This window comes from Saccopteryx bilineata, chromosome 2, assembly GCF_036850765.1.
Source record: "Saccopteryx bilineata isolate mSacBil1 chromosome 2, mSacBil1_pri_phased_curated, whole genome shotgun sequence".
NCBI classification, from domain to species: domain Eukaryota; kingdom Metazoa; phylum Chordata; class Mammalia; order Chiroptera; family Emballonuridae; genus Saccopteryx; species Saccopteryx bilineata.
Window position 1 is genome coordinate 35,716,773 of NC_089491.1, and position 23,292 is coordinate 35,740,064.

The following is a 23,292-nucleotide window of genomic DNA, read 5'->3' on the forward strand; positions in this document are numbered from 1 at the left end:
TCTATGCACAGAAACACATTTCTTCCTTTTTTGTGTATGCTCTGCTTTAGAAAAATGGAACCCTATAGGTACTGTTTGAACACCTAATTTGTCGATGGCTGAGGTACCAAGAATAATTTTATTTTTTTAATCAGTAAAGATTCTGTAGTCTCTTTGACTTCATAGCGGGTATCCTCAGATAACTCACCTGACAGGTCTGCACATAGCTGCAATTCTGGGCAGAGGGTAAAGGGACTTCACCTGTGCCCTTACTCCTCTGCTTGGCACATGACAGCTGCATATAACCCCTTTCCTAAATCAGGCCTGCCTTTGTTCACCGCTACATTCTAGCTCAGAGCTTATTGCCTGGCCTTTTGTAAGCATGGGGTGAATATGGTTGAACAAGCCATTGACACCACTACAGACAGGTGTGACATTGCAAAGCTCTGTCCCCAGTTACTTTCCTATACATTAGAAGGTGCCAAGTACATTGGAGAAAAACTGCTTTGGGGTTTAGGGACAGTTTCTTAGCCTGGAGGGACTGCATGTGAGAAAGAGCTCATCAAGCTTGGTTACTGGAAGATTTGAGAAAATGGCATTATTTTAAGAAGTGAAGGATCATTTTTTTGCACCCACTATTAAGCTGAACATAATTGGGAACTTCAAATACAGCGGTGGTAATTATAGCCGATGCCGCCTGTCCTCAATGCACAGGCAGCTTCCGTGTGGGAAATGTGCACAAGTCATCCTAATGGGCCTCACTCGGAGAGAAATGACTGACCCTTCACTTAGTCCGGCTCCGAGTTCACTGTCGCTGTTGAAACATGCTACACACCAGGCCCGAGTGCCTTCTCCCTCTGATCTCAGCACTGAGCACGGAGCACGTGGTGGCCCCTTGCTCCGTCACTCCTGCTCATCACTCCATCGTTCTCCTGGGTCCTGTGCGGGGCACGGACGCCTGGTTATCACAGGTACCCCAGCTCTCAGGCAAGGCCTTTGGCTTCCCGGCTCTGCTGTTTTTCTCTCACATACCTTCCCTGTGAGTGCACTGCCGAAGTCGGCCTTCATGCTCAGAGCCTTCTGTCACTGTGAAAGCCCTACGGGCACTCGCCAGCCTTTCTTGGGAAGAAGCAGTGGTCGGGCCGGAAAGATGACCTGAATACAGCTGTCTAAAAGCCATTTTGGCAAGCTATAAATATATAGGTCACCAAATGACTTGGGTTCCCTGCAACTGGGATTTGGTGGGAGTCAGCTTTTGTCTCCCTGCTGATTCTATTACTGGATACCCAGGTGACTTCTGCAGGATCCTTCCCCTCTCCAGGCCTCGGTCTCCTCCTTCGTAAGACAGGGCATCCGCCAGGTGGGACCGTATGTTGAGATAATAATCGCACCTGATACTTCTTGAGCACTTGCTGCGTGTCCGGTCCTGTTCTAGGTGTATCACGTATACTGGCTCATTGAGTCCTCACCCCACGTCACTTTGTGACAACGAAGCTGAGGCACAGAGCGGTAAGTGACTTCCAGAGCCATCTGTGTCCCTGCTCCTGATGATACATTCTCCGACCCTTCCAGCCCTAATTGCCCTGCCAGGGACAGAAGAAAATCTTGACCTAATGCTTCTTGACCCCAGGGCTGGTCTGAGAGCATTTTCTAGGAGGAGCAATGTCCCCTACCCCGCCCCGTGAGCAGGAAGCTTGAGGAGAAAGGACTGTCTGGAAAGATGGGTGGAGGGTGAGGGGTTTGCAGGAGGGCTGGGCAGCGCTGAGGCGGGCAGGGGAGGCTCAGCAAGCAATCCAGGTGGACCCAGCCTGGCTTGGGGCAGGCCTGGATCCAACAGGGAGCTGTCTGCAGGGGTGGGTGGGTGACAGTTCTTGCAAGAGCTGCTAGGGAGCTTTCCCAGGGGTAGGGGAGTATGATTACAGTGGATATATCCTGAAAATTTTAGGAATGACGCCAAGAGAAAAATTTTAGATATCCATACAGGTGTTGCAGACACAGTGTGGACCCGGGAGTTAGGAAATATTTGGTTTCCTGTTTCTGGCATTGACCTTTCACCCTCCCTCAGAGCCTCCTGCTCCCCAGTGGATTCGTACTTTTCAGACTACGGATAGTGGTGCATGTTGGGGTACCCTGTGAGATTTCCTTTGGCACAGGTTACACACATAAAAGTTTGAAACCCACCTGACTAGACCATCTCCCAGGGCCCTTTCAGCTCTGACTTCCCCTGTAATTACTCTGCAGACCCCAGTGGGCTCTGTCCTTGGGAGGGTCGCATTGAACTCTGTCCATGGGCCCTAGCTGGGTGTGGTTAAGAAATGATAGGATTGAGCTATTTCATAGTTCAAAATAGGACCCCCCACTGCTTGAGAGGTGCTGAGAAGCTAGTCTACCACTTCACTGAGGTTTCAGGGGAAACAGAGGCTGGCCAGGCTCTGCGCCAGCAGCCTCCCCCCAGGACCCCTGGCGGTCTCCACGGAGCTCAGCTGAAGGAGACGGGGGTGTGAGTGAGTGAGGCAGTGATGGCGGGGGGTGGGGAGCCGAGAGGACGGCTCAAGAGGAGCTGACACAGGCTATAATTTGGAATGCATTTTTCCTAACAAGTTGGAGCCTGCAGGTGTCTAGGCAAGCAGCTGTGACTGTGGGAGGGGGAGGGCTGGAAAGGCCAGTGGAGACCACTTGAAACACGCCTCGCCTCCTGATGTGGGGCCAGTCACAGGCTGGTCTGTCAAGAAGCATTTACAATAGAGCGCCCAGGGTCTGCACAAAGAGGTGGAGGGCGGCTGTCAGAGGAAGGCTGGCTTATTGGTGACGACTGTCCCAGATGACAGAATTATGAAGTCATGTGCTCCCCACAAGTAGAGGTTTGAGGGCAGAACACTTGACCTCTGCGCATAAAAGAGGACCTTAGAACACTGGGCAAGTCAGACCTTAAAGGAGCCACCAGTCCTCGCCTGCCAGGGACAAGAGCCCTCCCCACCATCTGACTTCCAGGAAGTGCAGCTGAATGTGTGAATGTAGCTAATTAATCTTCTCCCAGTTAACATCCTCACCATGTCAGAAATGATTTATTGGCGTGCCTGTAAGGAGAATTGGTCTATGATGGTCAAGGCCTGGGACAGAGAAAGACGAGGTGGTGTGTGCTTGCTTGTATCTCCACATGGAGTGTCCCCAAGCCAGGGTGTGGTTGGTTCTGTGGAGCCTCAGAGCTCCGGACGCAGGCCCTAGACCAGGAGCGCTCTGCTGCTGCTCGGCACACAGGCCGGTGGCCTGGAGGGTCCTGAGAGGTTCTCTTCCTCTTAGCCAGGTGCCCTGACTAGTAGGTGCATCCTACTCAAAACATAGAAGGGGGGGGGGACAGATCGTTCATCAACACTTTCATTTCTGAGGCTGATGAACATGACAGCCACTGTGCCTGAGTGTAGCCAGTTTTCTCTGTGTGATCACTGGGGCCTTGACTAAGCTTTCTCCTCAGCTCTTTGTCTTCCCTAGTAGGTTTTCAGTGGGCAGAGACCCCAACACTTAGCTCTATCCCAGCACCCAGGAGGTGCCACCAGAGCCTTTTCCTTATAAACTGCGAACATGTCCCCAAAATCATCTCATTACTTGCTCCTCACGACATTCATACGAAGCTGAGACGGCCAGCAGTTTTGCCCCCTTTCACAGATGAATTGCCGAAGCTCAAAGAGATAAAGCAGGTTGCCCGGGGACCCCGAGAGGGTGCCCCGGAGCCCACTCTGCTCAAGAGCCCTGCTTGCCTGGGCTGTCCCTGTTGCCGGTGACCTTTATGCTCTCCCACCTGCCTCTCTGTGTGTTTTCAAAGCCCCAGGTAGCTGCTGCGGCCCAGCTGCCACTGGTCAGCCATGGGGCCGCAGAAACACCACCCCCCGCCTCAGCCATGCGGGGTTCTGCGGATAGCCACCCACCTAGGCATTCCTTGAAACTGAGGTGCTGCTCCAGGACCACTGAATCTGTGCTGAGAAAACAGCACAGACCACTGGTAGCTGGTAGGCCGACCTCCATCCGAAGCAGATGCCACCTTAGAGCCTCCACTGGGACACCTGAAAAACAGGAGCTCTGGTTCCCGGGAACATGTCCCTTTATTGGTTGTCAGATGTCCTTCCTGACTCACTGAACTTCTATCTGTGTAGTTTCTGGGACTGTCCGGAATTATCTGTCCTGCTTTTTTCGGGCAGGCCCTGGTCATTTGGAACCCTTCCAAGACCCCCCAATTCCTACTTTATGAATGCCATATCTTAGTTGGCATGGCAACAGAGTCTCCCTCGTGGGGACATCAGGCCTGCCAGGGCCTATGTCATGGTGGATCCCAAAGGAGACCCAGGACTCCAGCCTGCCCTGCCCCCTGATGAGACACAGGGGTATGGAGCCTTCTGGCTGCTGCTCCTACCTCATGCCCTGCATACCATCTGCCCACCTTCAAGGAGCCCTGACCCCCAGAGTGAGGGAGAGGGCCAGGGAGCCTCTGTTCTGGAGGGTGGCTGCTGGGTTTCAAGTGGGCACACCCTGACATAGCGACCTGACTGTCCTTCTCACAGTCTCATCCCCTCCAGCCCCCCGCCACCACCATGGCAGTTCAGTCACACATCACACTGTTTTCAGCCAGGTGAGTAAGATGTGTTGAATTACAACAGAGTCAGCACCCGCCGCCTCACTAAAGCAAAGAATGTGTTTTGTAGCTGTTCTTTAAAGTGGCTTGAATGCAGGGGGGCTTGGCTTTAACTTAGGGCTTCTGACCTTTCTGAAATGTGCCCAGCATTTATAAAAGTGATGGAGGGAACCACCCCTTCATTAGTTATCAGATTTCCAAAGAGATCCATGCCCCCTAAACTGTTCAGAAAATTAATGTACAGTTTTAATGGCAGTTGATAAGGAAATGGTCCAACTGGGAAACTTTCTCAGGTGTGTCCCTATGCAGTTTGCTTTGGAGTAGAGCAAACGGAAGTCCTGGGTCTGGAAAGGACTGAGGACTCCATGGGTGCCACCCCCTTACTTGTCAGCAAGAGGAGAACAGCACACAGTGGGGTGAACCAGCTTGCCTCATCCGGCAAAGTCCAAGCTGGGGCAGCCCCGAGCTGCCAGTTCCCAGACAGCAGAGCACATGAGGGCCCTTGGTGTAGTGGTGGACCGCAGAGGTCACCCACTTCTGAAAGGTGGTGGCTGCTTCACCTCTCTGGCCCCTCCTCTCAACAGGTTTGAGTGATTTTAGCAGGGATACCCTGTGTATTTCAGCAGTGCCTCCTCCATAGTCCCCATCAACCCTCCCTGGAGCCAGGGATCTTCCAGGAGAGTGCTGAGAGGCACCTCAACTTGGCCTGAAAGGCTCTGTGCTTTAGAACAGAGAGCTTTGCACACCTTCAAGGCCAGGATTAGCATTGGTCGCAGGCTCCCCTCACTGGGCAGGGCAGGGCCCTCTCCCCCTTGCTCGGCCCCATTGCTCAATCCAGGACCAGCCCTCAGAATTGCACAGTGGATGCCATTACCTCTACGTCTTAGATTCTGAAGATGGACCAAGGCATGTTGGGTCATCTCTCAACTCCACTTGATTCCCAGGGATAGAAAGCAAGAGAGAGCTGCAGTTAACACCCACTTCTTACTCACTTTAATGAGCCAGGCTGAGAAATATCTGGGAAAAGTGAAAACCCAGAGTAATATCCGGCAGCTTCGCTTTAGATTGTTGGGGAAACAGTCAGGCTCTAGCTTAAAATTTTCCCAACTCTCCTGATAAGAATCACCTGGGCTGCTTATTAAGTGCACACACCACTGGGGCTGGGTATCTGTTTTTTTTTTTAACAAGCGTTCCAAGCCATTCCCCTCTTCAGGCAAGTTTGAGAAACTGTTTATCTACTGTACCAAAAATAGCCTGTGAAGAGGAGTGCTTTTTTAAAAAGTTTAGTTTTGGTGTGTAATACATCAATAAGTTTTCCTTGTTTGAAAACATGTTAACATTACAGACAAGTCTCCTTTGATTTCCTGTGACCACCCCAGCCCCCGGTTCCCCCCACCAGAGGAAGTGTCACTGTGAAGTGTGTATCTCCCTAGACCTTTTCTTTACATTAAATACAGATATAGGTTTCTGTTTTGTTTTTCCTACATAGGTATCAAGTTGTATCTGTCATTCTACAACCTGCTTTTCTTTTATTACAAGCGATGTCGTGAACTATGTGCATATGGAGGCAATTTTTTTTTTAAACCTGCTGCATAATACTCCATACCATGGAACTAGTAGGGTTTAGCAATTCCCTGACGGGCAGATATAGCAGGTGTTTGCAATTTCTCATATTACTTGCTCCATTGAGCATCTTTGCCCTTGACTCCTTGTGTACATTTGGGAATAAACACTGCAAAGCGAAGTTGCTGGGTTAATCCATGTACTTTCCTGGATTTTAATGGATTCCACCAAAAGTTATCTTTCAAAGTGGCCCTACCACTTTACCTTTACACCAAGAGCTGATGGAGAGGACCCAGCTCTCCACCCAGGCCTGTCTCACAAAAGCATATAGACATGTGGCCAAGTGGCAACACCCATCTTCCTCTAGTACTTCCCTTTGGGGATGAACAGGAAGCCTAATTCCTATTACAAAGCCAAGTCTTCAGAGAAAAGCACCATGGCCCCAGACTGATGGGAGGGAGGGAGGAGTTGGTGCAAAACAGACAGGAGGTGTGCGAGGCTGACTCCCCAAGCCCTGTCAGAGAGATGGCACACAGGGTGAATTGTCAAACCCTCTGGGCTGCCATGGGTCATATACAAAACGGGGATTGTGGAACAGGTCTCTCAAGGACCTCAAGTTTTACTGCTTCATGAGCCTGAGAAAGCCCTTTAAGGGCACCGGGTTGAGGTGGGGTTTTATTTGAAAACAAGAGAAGCCTTGCCTGGGGGTTAGCCATAACTCTTGTCTTTCTGCTGCTGCTCAGCTCCAAAGTGTTGAAACCAGTAGCCTGGGTTCCCCTCTTAGCTCTGCATCTGTCCTTTGGGACCGTGAGCAGGCCACACAAAAGCGTCCAATGCCCTGTCAGGTCTTTGCCAATCCAAGATCAAAATCAAGGAAAGCCTCTCGCATGCCCAGGTGGCCTAACCTGCAGAGAAGTCCCCACTGGCTCCCTTTTAGTTGAAATGTTCAATTAGATTTGATGGACTTGTCCGCTAACTGGGGGGGAAAGCAACCCCATCAAGAATCCAAGCCCACATCTGGGAAACTTATTCTTTTTTTTTTTTAACTGAGAAAATCAACAGCCTTCACTCAAGCCTCTTGCTGGGCATCCTGACCCCACTGCCCAGTGCATGTGGCTGAGGCCTGTGGCAGAGCACTTGTCCTTCTGGCTAACTGCCCACTCAGCTCTCCTAACACCTGGTTAAATTTTTACTCCCCAAAACCAGGACATGATTTTGCAAAAGGTCAGGCAGCTCAGTGAGTGTTTGCTGAGTTTCAGGTTGCTCAAACCTCAAATTCCCTCCCTTCCACCCCACCTCCCTTTGAAGTTTGAAAGCAAATTGATTAAATATACATTTTGAGAACCTTCCGATTTGCTTCTTAAACTAATAGAATTCTAAACTTTTTTTTTTTTAAACGGAAGGATTTTCAACTGTCAGCAGGTATAACTGGAACCATATGTCAGCAGAGACCGGGGGCTTTTCCTGGTTTTAGGATTTGTAAATTCTTATTGAAACGGAAGTCAGCAGGGCAGGCAGCTAGGGGCTCCATGACAGCCCAAGCTCAGATCTCATTTTAATTAGAAAGTACAGATAGTGCCTGCTGAACCAAAGGCCTCCCAGAGCTCCAGTCCCAGGGCGAACAAAGATTTGGTTTATATCCTTCAATCTTCCCGTGTTTGCAAATTGCAGAGCACTTCCGAGAGGACTGGAGATGTTGATTTCTAGGTTGTCGAGTCCAGACTGCAGTGCAGCTCCCTCCCTCCCTTATCCTCCTTTCCCCAGCTAATCTCCCCAAATGGTTTCGTTTTCTTGGGGAAATATTTGCCCCCTTCCTTGTTGGAGAATAGATAGAGGATGTGCATGTTGAAAAGAGACAGTAAGGAAGGCTGAGCAGGAAACAGAAGATTAGATGTTAGACACAGCAGGTTCACCATTTTCTCCATTTGGACTTCTGGTCTCTTGAATTCTTTAAGACATAAAACCCTGTGCCTCCGATCAGCGTCTGAGCTGTTCTGTTTGACAGTGGTTCATGTGTATAATTTTCTCCCTGGTGTGTTCTGCAAATGGTAGAATAGAAATATCAAATGTAAGACATTGCCTGGCCCAGCTCTCCCCTACCCCCCTTACCCCCTCACCCCACCCCCACCCCGTCTTTCCCCTGCCTGGTGTCATTTGAGCTCAGTGAGTCTCCAGAAAGGCCACAATTACAATGTCAGCATCTGGAAGGGCCCCCGCTGGTACTCAGAGCCTGACCCACAGTGGAGTGGCCCGTGGGGAGGGGAGGGGGGGTGCAGGCAGCAGGACGCACATGCTCAGATGGTGGGTACACTAGCCTTGGGTCTTTCACTGATAAGCTTCTCCTCTGTGTACTATGCCTCCCATTGGCCCCCGGCCACATGCCAGTGACAGGGCTGTTGCCCGCTGTCCCTCTTCAGCCATCACATTCCCCGGCAGCTGGAGGTCACTCGTTCACCCTGACAGGGCTGCTGCCACAAGTTGCCATTCACCGAGCAGACAAAGGGGGATTTTCCTTACCCCTGGGTTTACAGACCCCTCAGATGCCTTACATTCCAAGAGCCGGGAGAGAGAACAGGTTCCTGTGGTTTCTAATTAAACCCACAATGTAAATAACAATTCATGTAACCCCAAGGGTTGAGAGAAATGCTAACCTACCCCCTTCCAAGAGAGGCAGCTGGGTGGCCCGGGCTGGGTGGCTAAGGATTTGCTTTTGCCAGATGTGTAACCAAAGGGGCAGATCATGACAGAAGTCACAGTGAGTTTGTGTTGAAAGGGAACAGGTTTGGTGGGTTCCTGTCCTTTCCCCTCCAGGAAGCAGGTCCCTCCTGAAGGTTAGGAAGTAAGAAATAGGGAAAATTGTCATTTTTCCACTTAGCCTCCAACTGAGAATTTTGACCCTCCTCCTGGGAAAATGTGGAATTTGGTCTCAAGTATCCAAACCCCAGATTTTCCTCTTCTCATGGGACTCCCTCTCTGACCCCACTGTCTACTCCCAGGTGACTCTCTCTGTCCATTTGTTGTGAAACTTTGCTGGTTTCTGGAATATGGACACGTGAGGAGGCCAGGAAGGGCACTGGGAGCAGAGGGATCTGGCCAAGGGCCTTGGTGAGTCCCCTTCCTCCTCTGGACCTCAGCTTCCATCTGTTACATAAAGGTCTTCTGATTTGTGGCTTCCAAAGCCCTTTCTGGCCCTGGCAATCTACCTGTTCACCCCTGAGCTGCTTCTGTGTTTTCATGGGGCGCACCTGGGGCCACAGTCATCTTTGCAGTGTGTTGATCTCACCAAATTGTTGTCGGATTACCCAAGGCGTGATTGTGTTCCAGATTTGGGGAAAATGGAACGCTGAACGTAATTACCTCTAGGCAAGCTCTTCTATGCCTCAGTCAGCACCAGGGGCCTGTCAGCATTTCCAGGCTTTCTGCGATCTCCTTTCCAGCTTTCCTCCATTTTCATTCCATTAAATTGAGCAACCCACATTCCCAAAGACACCCTCTAGGTTCTTGCCTCTGTGCTTCTCTGCCCGGATGCCTTTCTGTTCCCACTCCACTGCACCCAGAGCAGGCCATGCTGCAGGTACAGGCCCAGAGGCCCCTCTCTTGCGATGAAGCACTGCCAGTGTGGGTCCCTTTGTTACCCCAGCAAGAATTGGAGCTTCCTGAGGGCGGGCACCAGCTCTGGTTCCTGCCTCCCCCTCCGCCTCCTTGCTGGTGTGGCGCAGGCTCAGTTTAGTGTATTGGAGCAAAGCCCGGCTGTGAAGCAGAAAGCCAAAGATGGACTCACCCTTCCATCTTCCTCCCTGCAGGTGATTATCGCCGATGACTACTCAGATCCCTTTGATGCCAAGAATGATCTCAAGAGTAAAGCGGGAAAGGGCGAGAGTGCTGGCTACATGGAGCCCTACGAGGCCCAGAGGATCATGACGGGTAAGCAGAGCACTTGGCACAGGGACTCGCAGCGCACCACAAGGGTGGTCCTCAGCCTCAGCAGGGGAAGGTTTGTGCTTCCAAGATGGCGGTGGGGAGGCCATGTTGGGCTGAGTCTTCACCACTTTACCAGTTCATGGTTCACCTGCATCAGAAAGAACCTGGCAGGGTACAGTGAAAGTCCAGACACCTGGATGCCAAGTACAGTTAACAAAGATAGGGACAGAAAGTGACTGGGGAGAGGACAGGGGAAAGTTCTATCGGGAATTTCTGCCTGGAGAAAGATAACAGCATTCGAGATAGAAAACTTAACTTGGAGCTTCCTAGTAGCCAGGGCAATAAAAGAAGCAAACTGGATCACCTTCTTTCATTACCTAGTAAGAGGGAACAGACTAGATAATTGAAGACAAAATTATCCCTGTCTAAATATGCAGAAATCTTTGTTTGGGAGCTGGAAGCAGCCTCTAGAGCCCTTCCTCTCTGCCTGGTAGGTCTATAGAAAATAGAGACTTTTCCCAGGCTCTGTGCTTATGTTGGCCCTTAGTGACAAAGCCTTGTCAGAGCAATAACGTGGGTCCAAACAACATGACCAGGTACCTAGTATGATGAGAGCCTCTTGTCACCAGGATAACACCTGGAGCATTTTTAGAGAATGAACATGTTATCAGGTCACAGACAGACTAGTGGGAAGATCTCAAGCAGAAGAGAAATCCCCCCACGTGGGTCCTCCTGCCCAGGAGGGCTGGCCACACACTGAAGAGTACCTGTGTGGATTAGTCCCTTCTGGCCACACAAGGGTGGCCAGGAGCAGGTTGGGGCCTTTCATTTTAAGGCCTAGTGAATTGGTGCCCTCTAAGTCTGGGATTTGGGATACAGATGCCTCCTTCTGTGGCCCACTGTTGTTTATTTATTTGTTTGGTGTTCATGGTGTCTCTGAGCACTTTCTTTATTCCTCCTGAATTGGAAGAATGAAGGGAAAAGAAGTGGCATTTGCTGAGCACTTAGTATATGCTGGGCCCATGGCAGAATCAAATCGCAAGAGGTGGTGGACATCGTGTAGGACAATGGCTGAAGGACCTGAGTGTGAGTCCTATTTCCAGGGCTCTGCCTCCTGCCCCTCCTATTCATGAGCAGCAATTCTCTGGCCACCAGAGTGGTGTCTGGAATGCCTGGCCCACCCTGTGAAGGGCCACGGAGTGATTGACCAAGGAACTTAGGCTACACTGCCAGAGGGCTGCCCCTGACGCTCACTCCCATCTTCCTGATCTCTCCTGACAAAGGCGGAGAGCTGAGCGTGCATTCGGGGCCGGGGTCCTAGGGGAGGGGCAGCCCGCTCTTCTCCACCAGCCCAAGGAGCGAGGTCTGCCAGGTGGGTCGTCACCTCCAGACTGCAGCATTACCAGTCCTGCTGTCACTTCCCCTCACCTCCCACGCACCACCCCTTCCACCGGGCCCAGCGAAACCCCAGCTCTGTGCAGGCCCGGGGGCTGTGCCAGCCTCGGGCTCAGCCGCGGGGAGCTTGGGCCCTGCAGCTCCGGCCAGTCTTGTATTCAGTAGGCACCGGCCGGGGCTAAAGGAGTGGTGGTTACAGGAGTGACTTTGGGTCACTGGCACATTCATATGTCAGGGCAGCAAAGGATCTTCAAGGTCATCCAAACCCAACAGCCTCATTTAACAGATGGGGAAACTGAGGCTAGAGAAGGAGAGGGGCTTGTCTAAGGACATACAATAAGTTGGAAGCAGGCTGCCAAGTGTGGCCTGTGCTTGGCAGGGCAGTCTTGGGGGGGGGGGGTGGAGTACTGAAGGAAGTGTAGTGTTTGTGTTTGACACCGGGGAATCCGGGACACGAGGAAATGGCAGGAGCCATCTGAGGCCGGCTCCCAGGTTCTGTCCTGGGCCCTTTGACATACACGCCTTACCATGTCCCTGCAAAGGCGGTGTTGTCTTGTTTTACAGGTGAGGGAAACTGAGGACAAGTCAATTCCCTGGGGTCACAGAAGTGGAAGTGAGGGGCTCAGACCTGCATCTCCATTCTGTGGAGGGCGTCTTTGGCGTGAAGCTGGGCTCCTCCTGGGTGCTGTGTGGACCTCTGCATTGATCGCTGTTTAGCTGGGTAGAGTTATCATGTGAGACACTGGCTTTTTAATGAGGCACACCCACAGGGGCCAGGCCTAAGGCAGGGCAGTTTGAGTTCACAGGAACCTGTTAAGATCGCTGTTCAGTTGCTCTCCAAAGAAGCATCCTTGTATTTGCTGCTCTAGACTTTCTTTGTAGCTTGGAGACTATGCCCAAATTTACCCATTTTCTTATTTTTCCCCAAGGAAATAAGTGATTAAATAGGATGTTTTCTGGTTGTAATGACCTTGCTCCCTTTGACTGGAATTCTTTGTGTGTAGTGTCACCAGTGACTGATGGCAGGGATGGGGGCTGGGACCATAAATGTTCCAGGGAACAGCTCACTCACCTAGCTGACAGAAGGAGGAGGTGGAGGACAGAGGTGGCTGATGGTGACAGCAGTAGAGCAGGGTGGCACAGGAAAAGGTACAGCTGTCCTTTTAGGGTGACACTTTCGGATGCTGTAACATTCATGTGTATGTGTACATCTAACTTCTAGCAACAGGCAGGCATCTGGTGCCTAAAACTCCTGCTGCCAGGCAGAGCGCCATCTCTCTGCCCAAGATGGCGTGCCTCTGTGTGCCGTTGGGAAGGAGCCCAGTCTGGAGTCAAGCAGGTTTGGGAAGGCTGCTTGCCACCTGAACGACCCCCGAGCCTCAGTTCCCCCTGCAGAGCGGTAGCCTCAGTTCCCCACAGAGCCTCACAGCCCAGATGCCGGGGACTGCCTGGGGGGCTCCCTTTCTGCCTCTGTCACCTTTCCTTCCAGCAGCAGCTCCGGAGGTGCCTCCTTCAAACCCAACAGCTCTGTGGAACCCAGCTTTAAATCTAGTGGCCCAGTTCAAGCTTTCCTTTCCATAGGTAGGGAAACTGAGGCTTAACAAAGTCAATCCTTCTGAGATTTTTTTTTTAACCCACTGAATAGTGAAAGCTATCTAGGGAGACAGTGAGTTTACTATCCTAGAGATATCCAAGCAGAGGCAAGACAGCCAGCATTGGGAGATGTCATAAAGGTAGTTAAGTCTCGTACGGGTGGTGGGCTCAAGTGACCTCTGAGGTCTCTGTCAACCTTGAGCTCCAAGACATCATGATTCCCTGTGTGCTGCCTCATCATTAGACACCTGGGACCAGCCCCACTGAGGGAGCCCCTGAGAGCAACTCGGAAAGGAAAGGCTGTGGTCAGGCTGGCAGCTAACTTTCTCAGTGCTCGTCTGCAGGCCTCGTGCCCCTTTTATCTTGCTTGGCCCATCTCTCGAGGTCAGATTCCTGTCTTGGTCTTTTTCATACTACCTGGGCCTCAGTTTCCCCATGCATACACTGAAGAGGAAGAATCAGAGCACTTCTGGGTTTCCTTCCTGCCCTAGTGTCTGTGTGTTTCAGTGTCCCAAGCCTCCCCCTGAGCCAGTAGACTCAGGCTGCCTCCTTCCAATCCCTACCTCACAGCCTATTCTTTCCCTCTTCTCTCCATTCTTAATCCTTGGGCCAAGGACCTCAGGTGCATGGGGACCTGCTGATGTGTGGGAGGGTGCCAGGTGTTGAGTCGGGTTGACTTGGGTACCTGGGTGGGTCAGGATGCTTAGCCTGTTGAGGGCTGCAGTGTCCTCATGGTAAAATAAGGCACACACAACACTGACAGCCTTGGGTGGGAAGAGCAAACTTTGCACTTGTGCATCAGATTGCTGTTACTGGGGAGCAGAGGGCATTTTGGTTCTTCACTTGGTATTGGGTGCTGTTGAATTCTCTGGCCAGGCCCTGGACAACTGGTGGTGGGTGATCAAAGCAACGTGACGGCAGAACAGGTGGTCCCCGGGCCCTCTTCAGTGCACTTTGTCAGCTGGCCTGGAGCCTTTGCTGCACCCTGTTCTGTTAGAGACTAGACCATGTAACCTGGGCAGACACTTTCTCTGCCCCCAGGAATTTCCATAAAGCAAGGAGACAGGCATGGGTCCAGGTTGTCAGTCATTGGTGCACAGAGGTGAGTAGGTGAATCTCCAGACATTCAGAGGCTTCCACTTGGGGCAGTCCGAATGAGGGGAGGTGGTCGCGATGAGAGCTGGCTCTGTGGTGACTCAGGCGGAGGGAAGAACTTGAGCAAAGGCATGGAGGTGTGTGGTCTCTGTGCTGGCAAGGAGAGGCCGGAGATGAGGCTTTTGATAGAATAATGATAGGAAACCCATAATGATAATGACTGGGCAAGAATTTCTCAAGATTGATTGGATCATGAAGCTCTCGTTCACCTAAAAGCACAGGATATTCCCCAACTGGAATCCTTTCTCCCAGACCTTCAACCCCAGGAATTCTCAGGGTGACAGTGAGGGGGGTGGTGGTGGTTGTTGTGCAGAAGACTTCTCTGTGTGTCAGGCACTACTCCTCAAGTACTTTTCATGATTAGCTCTTGTAATCCTCACAAGGAGCCTGTGAGGTATAGGTACTTCTATCAACCCCATTTTACAGATGGGAATACTGAGACTCAGAAAGGCTTTTTTTTTTTAAGACTTTATTAGTTTTTAGAGAGGAGAGAGAGAGAAGGGGGAGGAACAGGAAGCATCAACTCCCACAAGCCCAGGTTTTGAACCTGTGACCTCAGCATTCTAGGTCGACGCTTTATCCATTGCACCACCACAGGTCAGGCCAGAAAGGCTAAGTCAGCAGCAAAACTAGAAAAAGCACACCCTCTGGAGCTAAACACTCTCACAGCTAAAACACTCTCACATCTGTCCTGTACTCCCAGAAGATCTGCAGAAATAACTAGGAATTTTACATTGCTTAGACCCCCTTTTTATGTGTGACCCCTACCCCCAACATCCCTTATAAAATTGTTCAAAGTGTCATCTCACAGGATGAATCACATATACATTAATTGAAAGCATTTCCCCATAATTTTTAATATCATAAGCTATTACACATTAAAAAGTCCTTCGCATGCTTTTATTATTAAATCAAGTTTATAGCACAATAAGAGGAAATTAAAGGAAAGCCATTTCACATAGAACCTGCTACCCTGATGTGGCTGTTTTACTTGCTCACAACTTGCCTCCTGCCCTTTTTAACGTCATGTGCTAGTAGGCACACTCCAGGTAAAGCCAATCACCGGTTTTAATGGTGGGGGGGCAATGGTGGAAGGGGAGAACTTCCGTTTGTGTCTTTGTTCTCCGTCCTAGCTTTTTCTAGCGGCGACAAGCTTTCTGAGAGAATGGTGGTGTGTGTCCTGTTCAAGTTATGTTACACTTGTGGCCCATTTCAGGAGGATAGAGGCAGGAAATGTGGCTTCTAGCTGTGGCTCTGCCCTAGTGTCCCAAAGCAAATTGCTTTCCCTCTCTGGGCCTCAGTTTCCTCATCTATAAAGTCAGATTTTGCCTTCTTTTCTGGACACCATGACGGTCTTTATAAATCCTCAGGTTCTCTGCTTCTCTAGCTGTCAAGGTCAGGACTGTACCTCCCTACCCCAACTCCACCATCTGCGTGGCACCAGCGCAGGTCCTGCCAGGCTGTAAGGAAGAGCTGGCCCTGGCACCCTCCCAGGAGCATGCTGCCCTCTCTTTTTCAAGACAGACAGCACTGGGAGCTGCAGGTTTGTACCCTTCTGGCTAGATAGGCTCCAGACCCTTCCTGGAGCTGCTATTTTTGAGTTGGGATCAAACCCCCCAAAGACCAGCAGATGCTTCTCAGAGAAGGGGGAAGGGGTGTCTCTGAGGCTTGACGGGTGTCAGAGGGGCCATCTCTGGCCACCCTACCTGAGATTTCTGCCTTCTTCATGTGTTTGCCATCATCTCTGTCCCCTGGTTCAAGGCTGTACTGTTCTCCTATTCTGATAGCTGGGAACGTAAAGGGCCTTTCTGTCTGGGCCCCTGAGTCCCAGCCCTTCCCTCCCCTGCAGTGTCCATGGACTCGCCTCCTCCTCATCCATCCCTCCCTATGCCTCTTCATCTCCCTCCTGCCAAGCTGCCTCTCACCCCCTGCAGGCCCTTCCCAGCTGTCCTCTCCCCACAGTGCCTGTCAGCAGCCTGTCCTGCTCGGTACAGCTCTCCCCTGGCTGGTAGTTGTCAGGATAGAACTGTCCTTGAAGAATGGTCTCTTCTGTCCCACATCCTCTGTGTGCTCGAGCTCTGGGGGGCCCAAGCACTGACTGGGCAAGGTCACACAGTGGCAAGCTGTAGAGCCGGTCTCCTGACTTCTAGTCTGGGGCTCCTGGGCCTTGTTTTGTGGTGTTTTGAAACCTGCCCTTACACCCTCCTGGCAGATAGAAGGCTTGGTCATGGACTCTGCAGAGTTCCCTGGCTGGTCTATCATTTACCAGAATGACTTACCTACTGGACAGGAAGAAGATAATCAAGTGCAAATAGATTTTGTATTAGTCATCCAATGACTCTCCTGATCTTGAGAAACAGCGTGGCTCACACGCCCAGCCTGGTGGTGCTCACTTGCTGAGCTCCTGGCCCAGGGAGCCCTGGGGGGAGGGGAGCCGTGGGGAGAGAAGCATGGAACCTGGGTTTCCATGGTGACCAGTGGGCAGTCACTTCCTATTCTCTCACCTCATGTGCCCTCTCCCTTTTGACCCTGGACACTAATCTTGTCCAGCTTTGCAGGAAGGTTTGCAACAGGACTGAAATAGGCCACAGAAGGCTGACAGCCATTGACAGCATACCTGCTGTGTGCCAGACTTCCATCTGGCCCCTTGCCTTTCAGAATCCCGGAGACACATAAAAGGATTTAAAGGCATAGAAACTGATAGGAATGCCTGTCTAGAAATTGACTCCTGGGAGACTCAGGTCAATTGGCAGCAAAGTTCTTGGCATCCTTCACCCACCAAGCAGTCCCCTGTGTATGGGGTAGGGTGTGAAGGTGGTGGGGAAGCATGGCTCATTCCTAAGCAGGGGTGTGACACAGGAAGTTGTTTAGGAAGTTGTGCATGCCTAGGTGTGTAGAATGGATTAGAGCAAAGAAAAGCAAGAGGCAGGGAGACTGGTTCTGTGGCTCTGTGGCTCTGTGGCTAGGACTGTCATCTAGGCCAGGGGGCTGGGGCCGGAGGCAGGACTGTGGCTGCAGGTGCAGCAGGCAGGAGTGGGAGGGTGGGGTGGAGGAGCCAGCCAGCCTCGCAGTGTGGTGGGGAAGAAAGACACAGAAGCTGGGATCCCGGTGAACAGGAGGATGAGAGTGTCAGTTACCTGAAGGTTCTTGGGTGGGGGTAGCTGACTGGTTCAAATGTGAGCACCTTTGCATTTGTGTGTTGGAGGAGGGCCCATCTGCTCCAGTGGCCTGGGAGCCACACTGAGGGGGCCTGAGGAGTGGAGCTGGTTTGCAAGACTGGCCATGGAGACCGCCTGCGATGTCTCTGCTCCTCCAGAAACTAAAGAAGGAGATTCAGCGATTTACCCCACACCCTATTGTTTGACTAATTAATTAGTACCCTTCTCTAACAAGGGCTCAGGCTGGCTTTCTGAAAGTTTATAGTGATGGCAGAGGGCTGTATTTAAAGGGTGCCTTTTATAGATTATGCCAGGAATGTCCCCAAGGCTCTGGGAGAAAGCAGGGGATCATTTCCACTTTGCAGATGAGAAAGCTGAGTCAGAGAGGCTGACCAGAACTGTGCCCCATTCCAGGCCTCTCCCTCTGCGGGGTCTCGGCCTGGCTGTTCAGGACACTGAGCAACAACAGGTTTGCACTTTCTTTGAAGCAAAGTCTTTCCACCTATGGGATAACTTGGCAGGTGCCTCATGTGTAGTCCCACCCCCCACTCCCACTCCTACCCCTATCCCCGCCCAAGTCCTGTCTTTCCGCTTTCTTTCAGCTGGCCTGGCCCATGTGTTTTGATGTGGAATACTGCCTCTGGTTCTTTTCCAAAACAGGCAGCGTGAGCATAAATAAATAAAATGCCACTTCTTCTTTCTCCTTTCCAGAATGCAGACTCGTAATTGTTCCTGGCAATCTAAAAAATGACGCATTGAAAGAGTCATCTCCCAGGGCCCAAGCTTCCTCGTTGGTCCTCCCTATTCAAGCTGCCACAATCCCTCTTTGTTATGATCATGCTGATACAGCACTTATACGCCCTGTCGTAATTTATCTGCTGCACTGGAGGTCCCTGGCGGGCAAGGACCAGAGGGCTAGGAACCCTTGCCCTCAGACTGTCAGTGCCCAGTATTTGAGATATTAGCCCACAGCTTTATGGTGTAGAATGAACCCAGGTAAGAACTTGCGGTTTGGGTGAAGGATTGTGCAAGTGATCAGTATACTCTCCCCAAGGATTAAAAGCTCTCAGATCCTGGGCTCACAACCTCTGGCCTGTGCCACTTCCATTGCTAGGCCTCATAGGGACTGGCACACACTCATGGACCCAACCCCAGCCACAGCACCCTCGAGGAAGCCCGCATCCCATCACCAGATCGGGGTCCTTTCAAATCCGCGCTGTCCTTGTCACCATTCCTTGACCCCTGGTGTCGCCAGCCTCCCTGCCCTGTTCCCCCTCTAGCTGGTGCCAGAGTGCTTGAGCTCTGACTTTCCTCTTGTGATCCACCTCATCATGCCACACTCAGCAGTAGCATCTTGTTGGCCAGAGCTGGGACACCTCTGGCCTGCCCCATATGAACCCTTCCCACCCCATTCCCCCAATTTGCCAATAAAAGTCCTGGCACAGAGTAGGGTGGAGGTGTAGTCTGTCTCTTGCCAATTTCATCCTCACTTGGCTCCATCTTGGTCCCTTGTTCATGCTGTGCCCTTTCCCTTCTAGACCCAGCCTGGCCTGCCAGCTCAGGGGTGCCTTCCTGGGGAGCTCTTCTGCATGTGTCTAGCCTCACTGACCTGCTTCTTTCCCCAGTCCCCAGTTCTTCATATCCGAACTGGACCAGGTAGCATCCAGTCAGGAGCCTGTCCTTCAGAGCTCCCCTTCTCAGCCTCCCTAAGTCCCAGGGAGTCAGTGCATGAGAGTGTCCCCATTTTACTTGTGACAGAGCAGGAGGAAAGGCTCAGGCAACTTCCCTGGGCCATGAAGAGGGAGAACTTCTGGCACCCTGGGAGTTGTGTTCCCAAGGCAAAGCAGGGGCAGGGCGGTCATCATTGGGGAAGGAGGGAGGGCCCCAAGCTGAGGGGACCCCACTGTGAGACTGGATGGATGTGTGGGGAGGGGCAGTCCCAGCAACATCACAACCCAGCAGAACTAAAAGCGATCAGTGGGTGGAAGACCACTCCCGCATGCTTTTTTTTGGCCTTTTCTAGGGCTTTATTTCTGTTTGTGTACTATTTTGCATTCCCTTGCCCAGAGCTGCTTCTGCTATGTCTTTGCTAAGGAAAGAGTTAATCCTGAGCCCAGCTGCCTTTCGGGGAGGGGGATGGGATAGTTGCTCTCAAGGCTGGGACAATGTAGAGCCAGGTAAGATGGAGGAGGGGCAGCCCAACCCCATGTTTATCTCCCCTTCCAGGGAGCTTTTGACAGCATCTGTTGAGCCCCTGCTGTGCTGGGAGGTGGTGTCCACTTGGGCCTGACCCAGGAGGGCCACTGTAGTGAGAGGTGGCCATGTAACTATAGTCTGTCTTCAAGGTGTGTCAGGTGTGGGCATAGAAGCAGGTGCCACATACCGGGGACTGCTGGGGTCTGGTTTGCTTGGGTGGTGACGGCGGGGGTGGGGGAGCGTTGTTCAGAACAGATCTCTCCACCTGGTGCCTAGGCTGGGAGGGCAGCAGGAGTGGAGGCATCCAGGACCGGTGCTCAGCTCTGTGATGGAGGACAGACCTGGAAAGGGGGCTGCAGGACTGGTCCCACAGACCCCAGGTGTTTTGCTGAGAAGGGCCCTAGAATTAGGCGAGTAGGACTTTGACTCACCACCCCTCCCCTGTCCTCACTCCCACCTCTGGCTCAGCCCAGGCCACAGCGTGAAGGAGTCTTGGTGAATTGAGCCTCAGAAGAAGCATGGCAATGTTTTTATTATTTTCATAATTTACACCCAGAAATTAGGAGGGAGATTTTGTTTGTTATTAATATACTCAGCCTGTTGACCTCCTAGACTGGGAACTAATTTTCAGCTGGACCAAGATTCACTGTAATTCCCAGGCACCCAGTGCTCATAGAAAGCTCTGGGCTGTGTTTTGGGCCCCAGTCCCGTGCCCCATGCGGGGCTGCCCAACAGAAGGGCAGAATCCCTGGGGCTGGGGCCCAGGTGAAACCGCCTTAGGTTCATTGAGCTCTCAGGACTCAGTCTCTGTGATGGACTTGAGTCCTGGGGTTATCCAGAACCGGTGCTGCTGTTAGCTGAACTGTGTGTGGTGCTGTCTGAAAAGCTTCAACCTGGGGTGAAACCTTTCCCCTCAGTGGAATCTTCTTTACAGAGTGGGGATTTTGGAGCGGCACTAGGCTGGAGGGTTGTCTGGTTGCCCCCTTGTTTTGTAGGTGAAGAAACAGAAGGCCTCAGGGCAAGGTGGGGCTGCCCCTTGAGTGATGGGAGGGACTTCCTGTCCCAGGGCTCCTCCAAGTCACCACATGTGGTTTGGTGACTTGCTGCCAAGCGAGGTCTCCTGCAGCCAGAGTTCTCTTGTTTCTGGGCAGCTCGTTACCAATAAACAGCCGACCAGCTTCCTTCCCTAGTGCGTGCAGCTCTGTGGCTTTGCATTGGGAGTTGTCACCTCTGTCCAGTCCAGGAGAGAGTGAAGAAGACTCTCCCCGGCCTTCCTTCCCTGTGGTGTCCCTGGCTCTGCCCCAGGGCCCTGTCTGCAGGGAGTGAAGTCTTGATCTTTCTCCCTCTGGAGTTTAAGAGTCTTCAAGGAAAACGTCTTTGTTTCAGGAAATTTCTGAAATTCCTAATGTACATTGTCAGCTTAGTTGGCCTTTCTCTAGTTCTTTCTTTTTTTTTTTTTCAGGACTTTGGCTATAAGTTATATGTGTGGGATTACTGTCATAACAGTTTATATTTACTTCTTCTATGGACTACAGAGCACTTTCTGAGATATTCTCTCATTTCATCCTCAGAACAAGCCTTGGTTTTAAGATAGAGAAACTAAAGATAATATGGGAGGTGGCCCACTCAGGGTCACCCAGCAAGCAGAGCCGGGCGGGACCTCGGGTCTCGAGACTCCAAGTCCAGGGCTCATTTTGCTGTATTACATCAGTGCCTGCCTCCTGCCCCTCCTTCTCTAGCCCAGAGCCTGTGCTCGAGCCAGGTCCTGCAGGGAGGGGTCCCTGGGGATAAAGACAATCACAGGAGCTTCTGCCCTCCAGAGCTCACAGGCGGGGAGGCGGGGGGACCTCTCATGTAGAGAAGCCTCAGTGGGTGAACAGCTGAGTGTTTGAGTCAATGTTCTGGCTCCTTGGTGAACTCTGGAAGAGAGAGCCCTGTGTGCTTACAAGTGTGTGGCTTCCAAGAGAACTACCCTCACCCTCTAGAGCCAGCTGGGCCTCCTTCCCACTCTTTGGGGCTACCTGTCAACCCAGCATCTTTGGTACCTGGTCTCATCCTGCAGCAAGGCAGGACTGGAGAGGACTCCGGCTCGGGGAGTGTCTGTCCCAACTCTCCTTGACAAGGCTTCCAGATCAAACCTTTCCAAAGGCTCGGCCCACAGCCGCTGCCCTTAGCCAGGATGAAGTTGCGCGGCCCTTCCCATCCACAATGGGGCCTGTGTGTTTCTGTGCACAGGGCGAGAAAGGCGCAATCTTTCATGTCTGGAAAGAGCCCTGGGTTTGACACTAGACATGGAGCTATAATTATCGTCTTTAATTACACACAGTGCCTCTGCCAGGGAGACTGCTTGGCGATTATCTCCTCTCCTGACAAGGGTGGTTCCATCTCCCTTTGTAACTACTGACATAAACACACACGCTCACTTGAGGTTTCAAAATTAAGAAAAGGGCCATTCAGAGATGCCTACCAAGGACCCTGGCTTCTTTTCCAGGAGAAATGGGTGAGCCAAGTATCAGCCATGCAAGTGCTTTCTTGCCTGCTGCTGAAAAATAATGTCCATGTACTTCCTGATCTCTAAAACTGAAGGAAAAGAACAAACGTTTCCCTCCCATTCTCCCCTAGAGCAAAATACCACGTAGCAGCGCCTGTGTCTGTGTTGACATACTGAGACCATCCGTGCTCCTTTTATCCTCACACTGCTCCAGGGCAGCCAATACCCAGTCATGTAGGTGGGGAGATGGAGGCTCAGAGAGGTTAGGAGACCTTTCTCAAGTCACACAGGAAAACAGGACTAGAAGCCAGCACCCTGACTGCAAGCCATACTTCTGCACTGGCCTAATAATTTTTGTGGTAATTTTTTGAGTTCCCTCTGTCCCCAACTCACTGTGGCATCACTGGTGGCAAGTAACGCCACTCAGCCCCAACCTTTTGAGGGTGAGAGTACGTTGCACTTTATAGGGCGGCAATGAGGGCAATCCCAAAGATTCAGGAGGGCGTCACACAGGAATCCCCAGATGAACAATGCAAGTTAGCCTTGCGTTGTAGAGTGAATCAGCCTGCCTGACCTCCAAACAGGCCCACTGGGGCAGGAGTCCCTAGTGCAGATGTGGAGGCCCAGTGGGATACCTGCCTGTGCTCTCTGCCCCCCCCCCAGAACTGCTCTCCAAGCAGGCCAGGTGGCCTCTCACTCCGCCAGGGGAAGTGAGGGTGAGGTGGATGGGCGATATGAGAATGCAGATCCCTAGGCCCTACCCATTAACAACTCTCACTAGAGCCCCAGGATCTGCTTTTTAATACCTGTTGCCATGGTGTGAGAGGCCCTGGGTTAGCCTGGGGTCTCTGTCAATTCCTGCCGCTCTGCTCTGGTCTGCCAGCAGCGTTACTCTCCCTGACTTCTTGCCCCTTTCTCTCTCTGCCTCCATTGCAGGAGGGTGGCCATCATGCCGGTGTCTCCTTGACATTCCCCATGCAAGCCCTGAGCACCCAGGGTTACAGAGGGGAAGAGAAACCCCCACTCTGGAAATGGGCAGCATGAGGGCCCAGCCGCACAAACTCCTCTCCTTAGTTTCACAGAGCTGTGGACTTAACAGCAAGAATCTTGTAAATCTTTGAATGGCCAAACGAGAGGTCTAGGGTGGAGGTTGCAGTGTGGTCAGGGGAAGAGTCATGAGCTGAAGGACTCAAGAGCTCATCCCGGCTCCACTGATT

General features: G+C 51.9%; 1 protein-coding gene across 1 annotated transcript in view; it reads left to right on the forward strand.

The window, feature by feature from the left end:
• The window catches only part of SHB (SH2 domain containing adaptor protein B), a 130,733-nt gene that overhangs the window by 36,665 nt on the left and 70,776 nt on the right, over window positions 1-23,292 (forward strand). The window contains exon 2 of the mRNA XM_066256701.1: window positions 9,970-10,090. Within this exon, the coding sequence (XP_066112798.1) occupies window positions 9,970-10,090 (121 nt within the window). The remainder of the gene's footprint in view (window positions 1-9,969; window positions 10,091-23,292) is intronic.